A 15,346-nucleotide genomic window follows, 5' to 3' on the forward strand; every position below is an offset into this window, starting at 1 on the left:
TGCGGGTGATTAGCCATTGGGACAAACTCCCAAGGGCAGTGGTGGATTCTCCATCTCTTGATGTCTCCAAATCCAGACTGGCTGCCTTGCTGAAAGATGCATTAGTCAAACACAAGTTATTGGGCTCCATACAGGGAATTAGACTAGATGATATGACGGGCCCTTCTGGATTCAAACTCTGTGAATCTATGAAAAAATCCACCAGGAACATACCTGTCCATGTCATCGATTTCTCCTCCTGATGGAAACAACCATACAAGGCCCTGAATATTGGCAAACCACTTGGGCCAAAGGGACAGCACTAGAGAGAGAGCTTCACGTCCCAGCTATCCATCCATGGAGCTTTCTCACCACACAGCCTCACAATAAGGAAAGTGTTTGCAATTAACAGCTATGGGGCTTGAGCGTTATGGGTACCTAGAGACAAAGGGAATGGATCAGACATGGAGGAGGCAGCTGGAAGGAGCCAGCTGAACCACTGATGCCCAGTGTCATGTGGCCTAGTGGACTAAGCATTGGCCTGGGGCTTAGAAAACCTGACTCCTAATCCTGGCTCTGCTGCTGGGTGATCTTGGGCCAGTCATTTTCCCGCTCTGTGCCTCAGTTTCCCTACCTTTAAAACAGGGATAATGATACTCCCCTCTTTTGTCAAGCACTTTGAGATCTGCTAATAAAAAAGCACTATCTAAGTGCTACATATTATTATTATTACTGCTTGAGCTAGAAGGGCAGCTCAGCCAGCTGTTGCAGTTGCTAGGGCCAACCACTGGGGGCTCACATGCACCATTGCATGTATTTCCCCCCATATCTGTTGCATCTCACTGGACCAGCCCTTTTCTCAGAGGTTAAATAATCACAAGACATTGTGCTGTGAAATGACTGTGTGTTTATTACAGGGCCATGCCTGCTCCCCAATATACAAAGGCTTGTTTTCTTTAGTCCGTAGACTGGAACATAAGCTTTGGGCCAGATTCATCCCTGCTGTATTTCTAGTGGGGTCTGTAATTTTTATCCCCCTCTTGTGACAGGCAGGTGTAGTGTAGCCTCTGAGAACAGCAGGGAGCACTTGCAGAAAACTCTGTACTCTAGGCTATAGTATCCCACTGTAGCCTACATCTTCCATTCTATGCCTCCTCCCTCTTCTATCTGCAGCCCCCCAATAGCAGTCAGGGGCACTGCGCCATCAGGACATGCCCCAGTGTCAGCAAGCCGTGCTGCTATACATCAGCCACTTAACACAGTAACGATATCAGTGTCATAATCGGAGTTACATTTGCCCCTGATTCCATGCCCTGTGCAGCAGTTGTGTGGTTATTGGGCATCAAGGAGTGTATGGTTCAGAGTTTGTTTCTGCCTCCTTTCAAAGCAGCGAGGGAATGGGTTGCATGACAGAAAACTGATGATAAAGGGCGTGGAGATAAAGGAGATAAAGGGCATGGTTGTACTCCTTGGCATGCTTAGAGCTTTGGTTAGTTCTGTGGAGGGCTGCGTGTTCCTGAGAACTTTAAATCAGCCTGCACATTCCTTTCCCAGTAGGTTTCTTTCTTGCAACCCCTTCCCGCAAGCTGCGGTGCAGATTTAACCCCTTTCCCCCTGAATCCTTGTGTGCAAAATCTTGCCCTGTGTGTGGTTCTCGAAGGACAAGGTGTTAACTGTGAGAGTAGTGTGTAACTGGATGGATGAATATTTTGAATTGAGCTGCTGCCGCCCCTCCACCCCAGTGGATCCAGAAGGCATCTGGTTCCGAGGGCCATCAGCAGGTCTCTTTGAGCAGAACTTTCTCCTGGTTCTGAAGGAGAATATTCTCTTTAGTGTCTTCACCCTTCTTGTTTCGAGACCTTTGATAAAGGGTGGGGGGGAACACAGCAATGAAGCAGAGAGACAAAACAGGCATCAGTTATTTTCCAGCCAGTTTGAATACTAACATGAGGCTCAGACATTAGTCATCAGGGCTGAAATTCAGTAGAGGAACAATACAAGGATACTGTATCACTGAACAGCTCCATGATCTAGTGGTTGGTGCTGTGGAGCAGGACTCAGAAGATGCTGAGTTCTATTCCTAACTCTGCTATTGACCTCCTGTGACATTGGGCAAGTCTTATCTTGCTTCTGTTCCCTCCACTCATTGTTCATTCAGACTGTCAGATCTCTAGGACAAATCTGTCTCACTGTGTGTCTATGCAGTGCCCAGCACAGTGGGGGCCCTGGTCTGAGGTGGGGTCTGTGCAGTGCCTGGCACAATGGGGGCCTGGATAGCTTGCTCTCTCTCAACATACATGCTCACTCTCTTTTCGCTCACTGGAATCAGTCAATGGATAGAGGACATCAGGAAACCATTTGTACAGCACCTAGCACAAGAGGGTCCTGGGCCATGACTGGAGCACCTGGGTGCTAGTCATACAAATAATAACTCTCTGCCCAGTTGTGATTTGCCGTGCTGGCTGGATGGGGACAGGGATGATCCTAAGCACTAGCTGAGTGTTTTGGCCTTTGGAACCCAAGCCCTGTCAGAGTGAGACCAGAACGGAAGGGAGACCTCCCACGAGACCAACCTGTTCTCCACCTCCTCAATGGTGTCTGGCAGCGGTTGGTTGAGAGTCTCCGGGAGGAAGGTGGCTGCGATGCCGGAGATGATTGGGGCGGTGCCGTAGACGATTGGCGGCAGGAAGGAGAAGTATTCATCCAACATCTTGGCCAAGGGAGCCACAATACCTCCTACCCTGGCCATGGTGCTGCCAAAGCCCAGTCCGGTCTGCCTGGCATTGCAGGGAAATAAGAGGGAAGGATTAGCTCAGCACTGGGATGGCAGACCTGCTGGGAATGCTAAGCAGTGACTCAGCAGGACGTGCTCTCCGTTCACAACCAGTGCTGACCCCAATGACCCAGCATGGCAGTCGGGGGCGCTGTGCTGCAGGGGTCACTAGGGTGCTACTCTCCCCTCTCAGTCAGTCTGACTTCAATGCTGCAGTGCCATGGTAGGGGGCGCTGTGCTGCGGGGAGCAGGGTGCAGGGCTCAGTAGGGGTCAGCTGGAAATACAGCGTCTTACCTGATCGGTGTGGGGTAGAGCTCGGTTGTGTATAGAAACACACAGTTGAAGGTGGCCGAAAGACATCCCTTCCCAATCACAGCCAGTGACGTGCGCACTATCTGCAGCTCTGCAAAGAGGGGACAAGGAGAAACCAGGGCTAGAACCCTGCTCCAAACTCTGAGCTCTCCCTTGCCTACCCATTCTGCAGCCCAGCCCTGTGATCTCAACAGCATCTTTTCTCTGCCCTGTTTCTCCTAGCACATCCCAAACCCTGCTCTGTCTTCCTTCGGCACATCTCCAAGACCTGGCCTTTCCCCTCTCTCCCATGGGTAGGAATCTCCTTCATCTCTCATCTTGATTCTTTTATCCTCATCCCCTCTGACCTCACTCATGCCTACCTCAGGTCTACTCAGATAGATAGATAGATGGGTGTATATGGAGATAGATGGGCGGTTATGTATGTGGATGGAGGGATGGATGGCTGTGTACGTGGTGAATGGATAAATAGGCGGTTACCTATGTAGATGGATAGGCAGTTATGTATGTGGATGGAGGGATGGATGGCTGTGTACGTGGTGAATGGATAAATAGGCGGTTACCTATGTAGATGGATAGGCAGTTGTGTATGTGGATGGATAAATCGAGAGAGATGCATATTGAGGGAGTCAATTACTCTTTGTTTGAGTTAGTTTAGACTCATGGACATTTCTGGGTGGTTATGTGCTAACATTGTTGTATGTGGACTGGACCAAACCCACCTCTGGACACAAAGATGTTGATAATGATGACAAGCCCAGCCAGGAAGAGGGAGGCTGAGAGCGTGACCCTGCGCCCAATGTATGACATGGAGATGGTGACCACCACTTTGGCCGGGAAGTCGACAGCTCCAAAAATCAACTGGATCAGGTAGATGTTGACACCAAAGTTCTGCAGGTCCATGGCCAGCCCATAATAGGAGAAACTGGTAGAGAACCTGCCATTAACCATCGAGAGGGAGGCAAAGGAATGAGTGAGAGCCCTGTTGAGTGTGCAGCCCGGTGAGATTCAGCTTCAAGCCTAGTCACAACATAAGCCCAGTGTAGGTGGGACTTGAGTGCTGTCTAGGCCCTTGTGCCAGCCCTGTGAATAGGAACCTAAAATGCACCAACTTAGAGAGAAAACCCCGCAGACCTGATAAAAATATGACAGACTGGAATATGAGACAGCTAGATAGACACATTAGGTAGGCAGACAGATCTATGTATGTCTAGGGACGGATTGAAGCATGAATGAATAACCCTCAGGCAGACAGATGTCCAAAATCTGTGGGTTATCTATGCTGAGAAATGGACTAAGGTTATCGATACTGGATCTGCCAAACCTAATTTGGACCCAGATTTAGGATTGGGGCCGAAGGAAAGGAGCGCTCTTACCACACAACTGAGAGGCAGCAGAATATCCGGCATATGGCGGGTGTGCGCACCAGGTCCACAACAGTGTAAGAGGACTTCACCGTTGACAGTTCCTTCTGCATTTGGGATTTTAGGATCTAGTAGGAAACAAAAGGGTCCATCGGGAAGCACGTGACAGCCCCACAGGTTCAGCTGTGATGACCCAGGACCTGCCAATGGCTCCTTGCTCCAGCAAATAGTAGCTAGTCATTCCTTACTGAGGCAAACTTCCATGGATCTCAAGTTTTGGTTCAACAAGACCTACTTGTGATTGGATAGTGTCCATAGTGTATTGACCATACAGGCCTGCTGTTACTGATACTATTAATTACCAGCATTATGGTAGCACTGAGAGGCCACAACTGAGATCAGGGCTCAGTTACAAGGCTCTTCCTCTCCCCCTGCTATTCAAACCCTACCCTCTACCACCCACTCTGCCAGTGCCCCTCAATCCTGACCCACAGCCCCTGCCGCTATCCCAGCCCTGGGTCTCCTCTGAACCCAGACTGCCAGTCATGTGAAATGACATGCTGGTTTTATAACATGGACAAATATCCGCAGGGGATTACGTTAATTTCACTTTGGAGCAAGGGAGGAAGCCAGGGCTCTGGAACTAAATGTGCCAGTTCTGTGCTGAAATCAGGCCTTATTCAATCTCCTTTGCCTAGTGTTAGAAATCTAGTGGGACAGGCCCTAGTTCTATGTTCTCTGACAAATTAAAAGGTTAAATGGCCAGATCCTCAGCTGGTGTAAATGAATGACTCCAGTGGAGTTGTGTCCATTTAGACCATCTGAGGATCAAGCCCTTCTTTATAAACTCCATCGGGTCTCTTTACCTCTGTGGTAATCTTCTCCCCTTCTTCCCATTTCCCATTCACTCTGGCGACCCTTTGGAGCACCTTCACTGCTGTGTCAGCTTTACCTGACAGAACTAGCCAGCGGGCAGATTCTGCGAACCACCTGTTGAAAAAGGATAGTCAAATGTTTGTGCTGCAGAACCAAGGTCAATGATGTGATCCACAACTTGGATGGGGTCCTCAAAGCAGGATCAGCTGAAGTGTAATGCAGCACAGGACTATTATCCCTGTATTACAGATGGGGAAACTGAGGGACAGACAGGAGCAGGAACTTGCCCAAAGAGTCAGCAGTAGAGTTAGGAACAGAACCCAAGCGTCCTGTGCTCCATTCTCTTGTGCTGGGCATGGAAACCCAAATGCCTGCCTCCTATTTCCCTGTTGTAGCTCCACTTCTCTGAGAACTGAGAGTAGAACCCAGGAGTCCTGACTCCCAGCTCCCTGTTAGAACCACTAGACACCACCCCCACCCTGTCTGCTAACAGCCACAAGGAAGGAGGACAGCACTTGTGCCTAGAAGGAGAGATCTCCAGAGCCTCATACCAGGAATAGATGAGGAAGAGGAAGAAAGGCAAAGACACGGTCATCTGAAGCCAGCGCCAGTCTGGGATGCCATATGCCAAGCCCGCCAGCAAGATCTGGCCCAGGGTGTAGACAAATCCTGTGATGGCAATGGTGATGGTGCGGAACTGGGTGGGGATCCACTCCACAACTGCAAGGAAAGGAATCTTGTTTAATCTGCACATGGGCAGTGACCAGGATACTGCTGGCCCTGACTCTCTACAGACCCAATGGCACCAAGTGATACTGCACTCTGCCGGGCTGCAGCAGAGAAGAGGCAGCAGGGGAATGTGCAAACAGCCCTGTACTTTGAGCTGAAATGGCCACTCGGGGCAGCATCTCCTGCCATGAGGGGAGCGGCTCCATGGTGGCTTCGCTCAGCTCCCTCAATTCCTCCAGCTCCAGCCAGGACCAGGACTACGACTACTTGAGCGACTGGCGCGGCCGCTTCAAGAAGCTGGCTGACATGTACGGCGGGGATGAGGAGGACTAGGGGGAGCGACCAGGTGCCACTGCCTCTGCCTGCCTGCAGAACAGCTTCTGTCGGAAGTGCCTGCAGAACAGCTTCTGTCGGCAGGCCGGAGCCTGGGTGGCTGAACTCACTGACCTGACGCACTTGGGTCCCTTCACGTGAAATCTTAAAGCTTCCTGGAGAGGAGATCGCTTCCATTTGGGGCCCATCTTTGCAGGCCACCTTTGTGGCTAAGCCCCAGTTCCCTGGCGTGTGTGTGATGCTTCCTGGAGCTGAGGAGCCTAATGGGTGTCTCCAAACAGCCTTGTACCTGGGCATGACACTACAGTCAACTGCCTGAAAGCCTTACTACGCTGCTGGTGCCTTTGGATCTTAAGACACAGTTGCCTGCCAGGGCAAATAAAAACCTGTCCTATTCTAGATACAGCGTTAGGAATTCATAGCCTCAAAGGCTGGAGACCTCTGGCTCCTGCATTCCGGACTGTGGCTGGAAGGCATCCTTGCAGTGCACCAGAGGTCAGAGTGTGGGTGCAAGGTGCTGTACCTAACTTCAGACCCCCAGTGGAAGCCAGGGGGTATTGCAGCCTCCAGATCTGCAGTTCCCCCAGTGGCAGAAGGTGGTATTGCAACCTGCAGGGCAACAGCAGAGGTAGCAAGGAGAATGTGCAAACAGCCCAGTACCCTGAGCTGAAATAGCTTCATGGGAACCTGCATTCTATGCTCTGTGCTTTCGCTCTCTGCTACCTGCAGGCCCCTGTGTCATGCAGTTGTACAGAGCCACCAGGAGATCCCCAGTGGTAGCAGGTGGTACTGCACCTTGCAATACATCAGCCACAGTATCTGTTATGGGTTGAGGGGAGATGCTTAAGACCCAGTTGCTAAATAGGTATGGCTTACTCAGGCAGGCGATGCTGAGCCCGAAGCCAGAGAGTGCCATCCCACCCAGGAAGCGGAAGATGCAGTAAGAGATGTAATTGGGTGAGAAGGCTGTGCAGGTCCCCATCACGGCCAGCTGCAGAAAAGACCAGATCAGCATTGCCTTGCGTCCAAACCTATGGCAAAGGGGGACAGAGAGGAGAATCAGTAACAGGCATTGAGGTAGTGATACGGGCTCATCTGTGGGTACAGGGTCAAATTGGCTCTGATGTGACAGGAGAGGAGGTGATTCTAGGGGCTGATAGGACCATTGATTTCCAGGTGCATATCCAGCTAGAAAGGCATGGATGATTGACTGTGAACCAGATGGGGATAATGTGGAGTGATGTTTGACAGATTTTAAGGCTAGATGGGAGCATTAGATTGTCCAGTCTGACTTCCTGTATAACACAGATCTTTGAGCTATTACAGTAGGACATGGAGGTCCCAGCTGAAACTGGAGCTCCATCATGCCAGGCACTGCACAGACCCGCACTGAGAACACAGCTTGATCATGCCAGCCGCTGCACAGACCTTCACTGAGAACCCAGCTCCAACGCACCAGGCGCTGCTCAGCCCCTGACTTAGATCAGGGCACCCATTGTGCTGGACACTGCACAGAGCTGTAGTGACAGTCCATCCCCCAGAGAGCTTGCCCCAAACAGGCAGGGTGCCAGAAGGAAAGCCGGGGCAGAGAGAGAGGGAGGGACTTGCCTCAGGTCACACAGCAGATCAGGAAATAGAACCTGCGTCTCCTGAGTCCCAGCCCTGTGCTGCCCCTGTCAGCTTACCTGTCAGAAAGACCGCCTAGCACGAGCGCTCCCACCAACACGCCGGCCATGTAGATTGACTGAGCCACCTGCCGGAGCTTCCGGAAGTTACACACCAGGTCCCACTGCAGGTGGGGGAAGGGAGACAGAGAGCAAGTCAGTAATTTCTGCAGCAGCCCAGTGCCTGGTGGTCAGATGATGATCCTAAAGCACTGGAGCATTGCAACAAGTCACAGTTTGAGGGATGTGAGCTCTCAGTCTCCCTGGTTCAATGGTGTCCATGTACAACAGCGATTACTGTCATTGCACATGCTGTGGCTGTGTGACGAAGTCATTGGTGTTCTCCTCTCATTGGTGTAACTGGAATCACTGGGGTGATTCTCACCCATGCTCAGGCCCCTCTGTGCCTCTTTGGCAATGTAAAGGAGCCTTAAAGTGGGTGGTAATGGGCCCCTAGGAATCCCCACTGAGCTGGGTGCCTCCCTGGATGGTGTGGAGTTGAAATAAGGGCCCTGAACCCAGTCCCTGGTGCAGGGGGCAGGCAGGTGCCTGGCCAGAAAGCACAGCACTCTGGCTATTCTCTTCCTCTCAGGGACCATGGGGAGCAGCACATATGTTGGAGCAGCCCAGAGGTTCTCGACCCTGGCTGCCATCCCTGCCCTGACCATTCTCCCTCCCAAATGATACATTGCTGATGCTGATTTTGCAAAAGCAGTTAAAGTAACAAACACCATGGCAATAAGCATGCTAGAAACAAAGAGGGGTTTGTATGGTGATGGTGTGTCTGGGGATAGATATTACAGACCCATGGAATATCTTTCAGACTACTAGATCACCTTTATAAATACTGTTACCTGTATGGGCTAGGGTTTGTATTCTGGGTCCCTGGGTGAGTAACAGGCGTTTCTTAAAGGAAGTGACATGACGGGATGGGGTGCGGGGAAACAAGTCTGGAGAAGCCTCAGCACTTGGTGAAAATTGCATAGCCTGGTTTGAACTGGTTGAGGAAGGTGACCACACAAAGGACTAGAATGGTATTGAACAGCATGAACGGCATTCTCACCTGATCTGAGAACTGACATGATGCTGAGACCAAGAGGTACAGACCCTGTGGGAAGGGTTTGAAGTACAGTATTCCTACCCCATTGGGAAGATGGGTAACTGCCAGATGAGACAGGCACGTGTATAAACTGTTGATTGTTTTCAAGGTATGGTTTTCTGTAATGCTTTCATTCTGAATAAATTGTACTTTGCTTTTGGGTGGCTGGCTGGGCCCTGGTTAAGCCTGTCATTACCTTTGAGAGCAGAGCTACAGGTGCTAAACTCAAGTCAGGCCTGCAGGGCTAATCACAGTGAGGACCCGCAAATTTAAATCCCTGGTCTGGGGGGAGAGAGTTGTGGGACTCCATCCCAACAGAGGTGAGGACCGAAGGCATGAGAGCTTAGTAGGGGTACCCTGGAGGAGGCTAATTGATAATTATTCTGAGAATGGTCTTTCAACTAGGTGCGCACCCACTTTACAGTAAGTTCAGCAAAATCACATTTCCTTAATTTGCATGGCATGTAGGACAGTGTCAAAGCCTTACTAAAATCAAGACATATCACATCAACTGCTTCCCCCCCTCCACTAGCCAATAACACTGTCCAAAAAGGAAATTAACTTGGTTTGGTATGATTTGTTCTTGACAAATCCATGTTGGCTATTACTTATTACGCTATTATCATCTAGGTGCTTACAAACTGATTGTTTAATAATTTGTTCCTGTATCTTTTCAAGGATTGTAGTAGTCTGCCTGGTCTATGATTCCCTGTGTCCTCCTTGTCTCTCTTGGTAGAAATAGGTACATTTGACCTTCTCCGGTCCTGTGGGACTGTACCCGTCCTCCTTAAATTCTCAAAGATAAACACTAATGGTTCCAAGCTTGTTGCAAGTGGTTCGTTAGGTACCTCTAGGGTGAATTTCATCTGGCCCTGCTGACTTTAATACATCCAGCTTGTCTAAATATTCTTTAACCTGTTCTTTCCCTCTTCTGCCTTATGTTCCTTCCTCCTTGTGGTTAATGTTAAATCTGTTAAACATCTTGTTACAATTATCCTATTCAGTGAAGATTGAAGCAAAATAGGCATTAAACATCTCATCCTTCTTAATGTCACCCATTATTAGCGCTCCTTCCCTGCTAAGTAGAGGACTTCGTCTTTCCTTTGTTTTTCTCTTGCTCCTAATATATTTATAGAATCTTCACGTATTGCCTTTTATATCCCTTGCTAGAAGTAACTCATTTTGTGCCCTAGCCTTTCTTATTTTGTCCCTTCATTCTTTCACTATTCTTTTGTACTTACCCTTAGCTGTTAGTCCACGTTTCCACTTTTTGTAGGCTTCCTTTTTTATTTTCAGATCATTAAAGAGCTCCTAATGGAGCCATATTGTCCTCTTACCTTTCTTTCTATCTTTCTTGTGTATCAGGATGGGTTTGCTGTTGTGCCTTTAATATTGTCTGTTTAAAAAACTACCAGCCCTTCTGAACTCCCTTTTCCCTTAGATTTTCTTCCCAGGGAACCCCACCCACCTGTTTTCTGAGTTTGCTAAAATTGTCTTTTTCTGAACTCCATTGTCCTCACGCTGCTGCTCTCACTCCTTCCTTTCCTTAGAATCATGAAATCTGTCATTTCATGATCACTTTCATCCAAATTGCCTTCAGCTTCTCAACCAATTCCTCTGCCTCAGAATCAAGTCTAAAATAGCTGACGCTCCCCCTGACCCCCCACCATTGCTTCCTCACCTTTTGAAACAAGAAGTTGTCCCCAACACATTCCAATAACTTATTGAAGATGTGTTTTGCTGTATCTCTATCCCCATACAGACCCCTGTAGCTGTCTGTCCCATACACATCCCTTTGTCGACCTAGTTATTTAGGCGGTCCTCCTCTCTCTGATCCCAGAGCACCTCAACATTACTGGCACCTGTTCCACTTAGTCCCTAGCAGCGGAGAGTGTGCCTCACCTCGGCTATGATGGTGGAGGTGTATATGCTCCTGTCGTAGGTCCATCCCTCCAGGCAGGGCTCTGTGTCCAGCTGAGATCCATTGGGCTCAGTGGCATTAGGATCTAGGAGCTGCCACTGAGCGGTGACAAAGCGGCGGCACTTCTCCGGCTGCTGGTTCCTGTCCATGGGAATGGCAACCCGGAGCAGGTCCTGGGAGTCCAGGCGCAGGGTGGCATTAGGGTAATGAGTGTAGCTGGCATTGATATGGAGTTGGCAGTGGTGCCCGGGGATGGCTGCAGTGAAGTTCTGCAGGAGGTTGTGACTGGCCATCAGCAAGACAGGGATGGTAAGCAATGCTGTGTGGATAATTTGGAAACGTCCCATGCCGCCCACCTGGTGTAAGAATTCAGCAAATGTCATGGTCCCGCTGGGAGCACCTTGTCCTCAGAAATAATCTGAAACTACAAAAAATATTCCAAGATTCAAAATACTTCTAAAGCTGCGTGGATCTCAAACGAAAACAATGATTATGGCTGCTGCTGCTGCCTCCTCAGCGCTAACGTGTCCACTTCTGTAGCTGAATGTCAAGCTCTTAGATCTGGCGGTCCGGAGATCACTCCCCTCAAGGGGAATCTGTTGTACAACAGATTGGGGCTTTAGAAAGCTGACTGAAGAGTCCTTGGAGCCCTGGAGAGATTTGGCGTTTACCTAATACGCAGCTGCAGAGTTGCGCCCAGTGCTGAAATATCCACAGAAGAGCTGGCAAAAGAGCTTTTAGTTTGATTGAGGTGATTCTGCCACGGATTTGTACCTGTGGCTTGAGACTAGAGTCTCTGTCTGTAAATCTTCCAGGGAGCCCAGCAGAACTGGCGTCTCTTCTAGGGCAAACAAAACAGTGCATGTAAAAATTAACCATTAGTCACCTGCTTTGCAAATGCCACTAGGCACCTTTGCTAGGGGATGAAACCTTTCTAGATTCCTGTTTTCCTCCTTGCAGCAAAGAGATCCTGCTATAACAGTTCTTGAGAGGATTATATAAGCTTTAATCAGCTCATTTGGTTAAAGTTTTACTCTTGTTTTAAGGGATTCATTTAAATGAAAAGGGAAAAAATCTGAAAAAAATTAAAGGGGAAAATGGGGAAAAGTGCAGCAGAGGAAAGTGGACTGGATCTTGCTGGAGGATAGGTTCAGTTTAAGGCTTGGGGCTGAGAGTTATGACATCCCCACAGAGCAAAGTCAGGTGAAGCCAGCCTTCTGGAATCAAAGGGGACTGAGAAGTGAAATGCATCAGTGCTCTCTGCTGGAGGGAGTGTGTTGATAAATGTACAGGCTTTTTGCACCATCGGGCTTTAGCTGGCTGAGTAAAAGGTCTGTGATTTGTAGAGGTCAAAGTTCCTAGGTCTAGTCTCTCCCACTGGGAAGCATTGCAGGCGTTGTGCAGCACACTTGCCTGGCTTCAGCCATCAGAGAAATGGCTGCACGAGCACATTGACCTGGAAAAGCAGAGGAAAAATTAAACCTACGATGGCTCTTTGGTTAAGGGACTGGACTGGAATGCAGGTGACCTGAGATTAGGCCCTCCCTTCCAGTCATACCACATGCTGAATGGTCCCCGACTGAGATCTGGGCCCCCTTTTCATGCTGGGTGCTTCACGGACTCTGATTGACATTCAAAGTCATCAGTCCAACTACAGGGGCCAGCTTCAATGGTCACACTGAATAGCGTGTGGCCTGTGTTCAAGGCTGCTAACCTGGCTAGTCACTAGTTAAAAGGACCCTGTCCTCGCACAGAGAATGTGTTGGGGCCTTGGAATTAGCTTCAGTAATAGCTGGATTTGTCCCAGCCAGTGTTTGGTGCTTTGTAAGAAGGAAACAGACTCACCGATCTCCTTTATCTAGGGTCTCTGCCTACCGCAGCTGCAGTTTGTTTTCTTCCACCTCTCTGATCATTGATATTTATGTTATGGTCGCAACCCAGGTTTCAACAGAGATTGGGGTCTCTGCACAGACCCCAACTGAGATCAAGGTTCCAGTGTGCCAGGTTCTGCACGGATCTTGACTGAGGTCAGGGCACCGTCATGCCAGGCACTGCACAGATGCATGGTAAGAAACAGCCCTTGTGCTGAATATCTTACACTCCAGATAGACAAGGGAAGGATCATTTTCCCCATTTCACATGGAGCTGAAACTGAGGTCCAGAGTGATGCAGTGACTTGCCCAAGGTCACACAGGAAGTCTGTGGCAGAGCCAGGAATTGAACTCGGATTCCCTAAATCTCAGTGCAGGGTCATAACCCAGCTCAAAGAAAGCCAAGCTACCTGAACTTGCACACCCCACTCAGTTCTGTGCTGCATTATGGATGGGGCCAAAGGTCAGCTTCTCAACTGCAGCTCATGGCAAGGGGGATGCACAGGGGGAATTAGATTTGGGATAGAAGTCAGAGTGGAGCAGAGGCTATGGCATGAACCCACTGCCCCTCCCAAAAACTCTGTCCATGATGGTGTCAGCTCCAGCACACCCTATCCTGCTGCATGCTGTGAAGAAGCAGCAGATGTTCCCATGGCGGGGCCAGCAAAGCAGATTTGCCGATGGCTAAACCTAAAGTCACATGTTGGAAATTGCTGGCTTATTTGAAGCTTGGTACAAGCATTAGACAGCAAGAATGTTGCCAGCTCTGAGCTGATCTGCCAATTCTTTACTGCTGTGCAGAGCAAAAAGAACACTGCCTCTTTCTGTCGCAGGGAATAAAACCCAGGAGTCTTGACTCCCAGCACCCCCTGCTCTAATCCGCTAGGTTTGCAGAGAACAAAAATCAAGAGACCTGACTCCCAGTCCACTGATACGACCACTAGACCCGACTGTCTTCCCAGAGCTGAGATGAGAGCACAGCAGTCCTAGTGCTTAGATCCCACTGGGAGAAGGACCATAGTTACCTTTCCCTTGGTGTGACAACCAGACCACCAAGAAATACTCGCCCAGCCCATGCATCCACTGACAGGCTCTGGAAGGCTTAGCTGGTAAATTTGCTGAGTAGAAGCTAAGGTGATGTAGAGATCCATGCCACGTGGTCAGGCTTTCAGCACAGAGCCAGCTCACCAGTGCCCTATGGCAAATGCAAATTGACCACAGAGCCCCTGCCATGGGGGGAGGGGAATGAGGGGCTGAGAGGGCACACAGAGCCCCTGGCATGAGGAAAGAGTGCGGGGTAGGTGAGTCCCTGAACTAGAGGGGGATGGGAGGGAACCAGAGTGGGGATGGCACACAGAGAGCTGTGAGGGAAACGGAGGAGGGATGGAAGGAGCAGAATCTACAAAGTGTGCAACCTCTACTGTCTGATGTGGCAAAACCATCGCCCCGAACCCTGGTGGTTGCTGCATTGGCAAATGCTAGGCAAAGGAGGGCTGTCTTGTGGTTGAGGCACTAAGCTAAGACAGAGAAGATCTGGGTCCGATTCCCTGCTGTCTGTAGGACCTTGGGCAAGTAGCTTCTACTGGCTCTGTGCCTCCGTTTCCCCCATCTAATGTAGAATAACTCTGGTGTGATTCACAGGGGTGGTGGGTCTGTCCCAGGTATCAGCTGGAAAATCAACCTATAGCTACTCGTGAATTCAGTTCTGTGGTTCCCAGCTTAAGCACTGGTATGTTGGTCAAGATGGCATGTATCACCCAGTACAATGGATTTACCTAGTCTAGGCAAGTCCATGGTGAAAGACCTTGCTCTGGTGAAGCTCCCAGTCTAAATAGACAAAGGGTGGGTGAGGAGGAGATATGACTTGTCCAAGGAAACTTGTGGCAGAGGCAAGCCTCGTGCTCTTAGCACCGCAACCAGTCACTAGCCCATCACCTGCATGACTGCCTGACAACGCATGTGACCTTTTCCCTTCAACCTCATTTCTACACCGCTCCCCTGACTGCAGCCACCCTTTGGACCCAGCTGGAATTTGTTGGGTCGTCTTTTTTGAGCGGTGGTCAGGACCCTGGTGAAGCTTCGCTGACCAAGGTCGAGGACACGTGATGCACTGGAGTCACGGTGGGGTGTTTTTCCAGCTGGGTCAGGAAAGTTAGTGGGTCAGATGGAACTTGGCAGAGCTTTAAGCTAGTTTCTGGAGAGGACAGGTGGCCTCGTGGTTAAAGCCCTCCCCTAGGACTCTGCAGCTCTAGCCTCAATTCCCTCTTCTATTCCAGATATTTGAACAAGTCTCTTGTTGTTTCTTTCATATCTGTGCTATCATAGCACCTAGGAGCCCTAGTCTTGGAGCAGGACCCCATTGTGCTAGGCATTGTATAAATCCAGAACAAAAAGATGGCTCCTGCCCCAGAGAGCTGCAGAGCT

The 15,346-nt window shown here is 49.8% G+C and overlaps 1 protein-coding gene across 1 annotated transcript; it reads right to left on the bottom strand.

Annotated features, from left to right (window-relative positions):
- Nucleotides 1–869: 869 nt before the first annotated feature.
- LOC137150217 (solute carrier family 22 member 6-A-like) lies at nt 870–12,283 on the bottom strand. Its single transcript, XM_067543989.1, has 10 exons — nt 11,033–12,283; nt 8,053–8,156; nt 7,244–7,398; nt 5,857–6,025; nt 5,296–5,419; nt 4,442–4,557; nt 3,788–4,002; nt 3,048–3,156; nt 2,553–2,756; nt 870–1,838 (listed from the first exon to the last, which is right to left on the bottom strand). The coding sequence occupies exons 1-10, from the start codon at nt 11,432–11,434 to the stop codon at nt 1,754–1,756; spliced, it is 1,683 nt and encodes a 560-aa protein (XP_067400090.1). The 5' UTR covers nt 11,435–12,283; the 3' UTR covers nt 870–1,753.
- Nucleotides 12,284–15,346: the final 3,063 nt, after the last annotated feature.

This window comes from Emydura macquarii, unplaced genomic scaffold, assembly GCF_026122565.2.
Source record: "Emydura macquarii macquarii isolate MOO-44397 ecotype Brisbane River unplaced genomic scaffold, CSIRO-AGI_Emac_v2 contig_968, whole genome shotgun sequence".
Lineage (NCBI taxonomy): Eukaryota > Metazoa > Chordata > Testudines > Chelidae > Emydura > Emydura macquarii.

Coding starts and splice junctions, on each gene's coding strand:
- LOC137150217 (XM_067543989.1), bottom strand. CDS start 11,434: ATGACATTTGCTGAATTCTTACACCAGGTGGGCGGCATGGGACGTTTC. Junction 5,420..5,856: donor CTCTTCCTCATCTATTCCTG/GTATGAGGCTCT, acceptor CTTTTTCAACAG/GTGGTTCGCAGAATCTGCCC. Junction 4,003..4,441: donor TGCTGCCTCTCAGTTGTGTG/GTAAGAGCGCTC, acceptor GGTTAATGGCAG/GTTCTCTACCAGTTTCTCCT.